The 4,182-nt window shown below is 36.5% G+C and overlaps 1 protein-coding gene across 1 annotated transcript in view; it reads left to right on the forward strand.

Moving 5' to 3' along the window:
• Positions 1-4,182, forward strand: part of LOC119596599 (integrin beta-PS-like) — a gene marked incomplete at its 3' end in the record, with an annotated part of 11,405 nt that overhangs the window by 3,398 nt on the left and 3,825 nt on the right. Inside the window, 3 exon segments of the mRNA XM_037945918.1 lie at positions 541-772; positions 953-1,019; positions 2,253-2,423. Of these exon segments, the coding sequence (XP_037801846.1) occupies positions 541-772; positions 953-1,019; positions 2,253-2,423 (470 nt within the window).

Raw genomic sequence — 4,182 nt, forward strand, 5'->3', positions numbered from 1 at the left:
AGAACTTGCGTTTATGTGTGTCTAAGAGAATAAATGTATTGTTTATATTAATGTTTGCGTCCTGTATTCTCATTTCTTATAGTGCTAATATGGGCAGATGTCATAGATTATCCATTTCCAAAATACATCTTTGTCTAGTTATGGACTGCAAAGGAGGTGTAAAACAGCTGTGATTATGATGGCACATCATTTTCGAATCGATTATCAGGAAAAACATTCTGTATACCAAATAGTTCCCCAGAAAATACCCCAAAAGAGCTCAATCTCCGCAGCATCTAATCTAATGAAATGAAAAATGTAGGCAGAGACATTTCAAAATGTGAACAGACTAAAAGTTTACGCAAGATAGCCCAAGATAACCCCTATGCATGGTGATAACAATAACCTCCAATAACCTCTTTCTGTAATATGTTACAGGACCTTGCTTTAATGAGTTCAGAGGTATACATTACGTTGAACCTTTAAACTTATTGTTTTGATATGGACCTTCATGTATAACATAATTTCAAAAATATCTCTCTAGTTTCGTCTTTTTTTCAGAGACCCCCAAGAACATAACATTGACCTATAGCCACTCAAACAATTATCCAGCTGACGTCTACTACATGATGGATGGATCAAAGTCCATGGAAGACGATAAGGATATGTTGTATACCCTTGGAGAAAGTCTGGCGGAAGGAATGAAGGAGATCACCACTAACTTGCAACTCGGTTTTGGCATCTTCATTGACAAGCCAGTGTTGCCTTACATTTCCACTATTCCAGTGACCGAGTGAGCCAGCTAATTTGACAACTTTCTTAGATCTTTAAATCATGCGATTCGAATTATTTTGTATTTATATCTGTAATATAGTATGTCATATTTATAGGATACTGGACACAGTGCAGAATCCAATTAATGATATTTGTGCGTACATCCAAAGGCAGGTTTTCAATCCCTAATCTTTTACAGAGACAAAACACCAGCGTACAGTTTCAAGAACGCTCTTCCACTCACTAGCAATGCCTCAGCATTCACGGTAAATTACTTAACAGCGCATTTCTACTTGAATGAGTAAACCATTAATGGTCATGTGGGTTGCCAATGGGGTTCAAACCAGCTCTAGACCCAGACTCAGATTGGGAATAATAGTCACGACTGTGTCCAGACTAGTCTATGTTATATTGATCTAACATATTACAGCATTTCAGCTTTTTGTCTTGAGGGATACTTAAAAGGTAATCGTTAGTCGTTTGAAACGAGAGATATCTCTGGTTGCTCTTGTTTCTACAAGAGCACCAGTCATGCATGCACTGCCTGTCATGTATATGCCCGATTGACAAGTTATATATAATTTATTATTGGTTGTGATAATTCTTCTTGTTCCTAGTGCAAGGAATACATATAAAAAATCTTTATAAATTCTATGATCACAGACAGATTGACTATCACTAATAATGATAGATATTGTACTGAATTAACATATTTTGTCAATTCAACACCTCCATAATCACACAGATAAGCCTCCTTAATCTATTAAGATTGATTGTTATATGTAGTGTACCAGTATATGTAAGAATTATTTTCAGAAAGTTGTGTAAATCAAATTGTTGTAATGAAAATCAAAGTTCCTTATTACATCTGTTTAAGAAATATGCTTCCCTTCCTAGATTCATCTTAGCCCGAAGTGCTCCCCTCACTTTCTGAGGGCTAGAAATACCACTGGTGGCAGCTATCCTTTAGAATCTACTTCAAAGTTGTCTGGAGTTTTTTTTCTGTATATTTCATTCAAGTCAATGGGAGTTCTTTCTCAGTGATTTTTTTCCAATGTTGGGCATCAGGAAATGGAAGAGGAAGAAAAGGAGCGTGGACCCCTTGAATATCTTCCCCACTTCATTTTGTAAATTCTCAAACAGAAACAGCTGATGAGAAAAGATGCCACCACAAGTCCCTCCATACTAAACTATACATGGGCTAGCAGAGGGAAGTTTCACTAATATGGGCTTAAGGCCTAGGCCATATCTGGAATAGGAAACCTACAGCATTAAACTCTAGGCCAACATTGGATATCATTAATTCACGCATAGTAGTCTATAACTACATACAGACATATCTTTTACATTCTCTGTAGGCCTCGCCAAGACTAAAATAAACCAATGGTGCCATCTTTATTTGCAATGTATATGAAGAATATATATATATCGAAGAAATGGCCATTTATTCATGCATTTTAACGCATTGCATCTCTCGCTTACACTTTGCCTTCTAACAGGAGGAGGTCAAGCGAGCCAAGGGTGCCACCAACCAGGACTTCCCAGAGGGCGGGTTCGATGGCCTCATGCAAGCTATAGTGTGCGAGGAGAACATCAAGTGGCGTGGCACCAGTTTTCGGGTGATCATATTCTCTACTGATGCTGGTTTCCATCTCGCAGGGGACGGGAAGGTAAACGAAAGAAAGGAAAAAAAGTAATATTAAGTTTTCACAGTAGCCAACATGAAAGAGTTTTTTTTTTCCATAATTTCCACAATGTTCTGTTCTAATGTAATGGTCAAGGTGTGACTTGGCCATTATCAAGAATGGCCCTTACATTTTTTTATCTTATAAATCTGCCACCATCATCAATTTTCACATGCAGATTATATTCCCTTTTGCCAGATATTTCTTCAATATTTATTTTTCCATCGGTAGTCACACATTTATCACCTTTTGCTGCAATGAAACTCACTTGGACTTTCTCCATGTTTAATATAACGCATTATGTTATATTTTGTAACAAAATTTATGACTCTCCTTTATCTTACATATTCAGTATTTCCACATAATAAAAAACATTAAACAAACAAGCACCGATTGTAAACATAGATGTCGTATGCGACATGTGATATCGTACTTGTAAACGGAATGTTGTACTAACTAAACATATTAGCACAATTACATGGTGACATAAAAAATCTGTAGAGTGAACATGCACGTCTTCAGGTGCCTTTAGTATTTCTTATGTACTCATACTAATCATTTAGAACTGAAACTTTAGATGGTCTGGGAGGAAACGAATTTGAACAACATTCCTTATTATTAGGGCAGATTTTTTTTTACTATAATAACTTGCTCTTTTTTGGCTTAAGAAAGAATTCTAATATTTACAAAGGAGTGAAGTAAATTACAGCGACCTTCATTATCTGGATTATGAATAATCAAAGTTTTTTTTCTCTCGTAAACACATGCAGCGCAACCTCTGTTCTACGGCAGAGGCCTCATTCCAATTTTAGCAATAGTGAGGAATCATAGTTAACAGATTTATACATATTTGCTTTTGTCTGTCAGTTCATTATTCCTGCTAGATTTGCCAGGTAAGGAAATTGCTCTATTACTGGCATTAAGAATAAAAAAGAAAAGCAATCAGAGAGAATTAAAAGAGCACAACCCTAATGCATTTGGTATTGATTTCATGCAGACCATTAACGCTAATAATTTTTGTCATGAATCAGAAACTTCTATTGATATCGATAGATTGGTAAGGCAACAACACAGCCTGCAATTACAACTGTGTCACGGACTTGCCCTGTGCTTAGTGTGTGCTTGGCATATAAACACACGCATGCTGCCTGGACCACAGCTTATTGCGTGGTGTCATAATGCTTCTAAACTGACTGAACTACAGCTCAAATATTCATGCTAGAGCCAATACGATTCTGGAACAAATGCTAGCACTTTAGTAACTCGCTGGTGATGGTGACTTATACAGTTTGTTTAGAAGTGTTTTTGCAATAAGTGAAATGGCCCTACGATGGCAACGGAAATTAAGTCAGAATTCCTTGCCCTTTCAGTTGATATAGCATTTGATTTTACAGCAGCAACTTCACTCTGCAGTGGTTGGGAGCCTCTTTGGTTATATTACTTCATACTCTATATTCTATTATAACACTGAGTATTTTTATTTCATTACAACTGATTACAGAAAGAATTTCAAGTATCGGGAAACAACAAATCTCGAAACACTCTAAATGACCTTATAAAAATGTATTTAAAGATGTTGGACATGTTACTGGTGCTACTAGACCATTATAATGAGAGGTGTCCTAAAAGCAAACTAACATGGTACCATCCTCCTGCTGGTATCTTAGACCACAAAGCAGTCCATCTTACATCACATGAATAAACAAAGCTCATGTCGACTATCTCAGGTATGTGATAATGTTGG

This window comes from Penaeus monodon, chromosome 38 (genome assembly GCF_015228065.2).
Source record: "Penaeus monodon isolate SGIC_2016 chromosome 38, NSTDA_Pmon_1, whole genome shotgun sequence".
NCBI lineage: Eukaryota > Metazoa > Arthropoda > Malacostraca > Decapoda > Penaeidae > Penaeus > Penaeus monodon.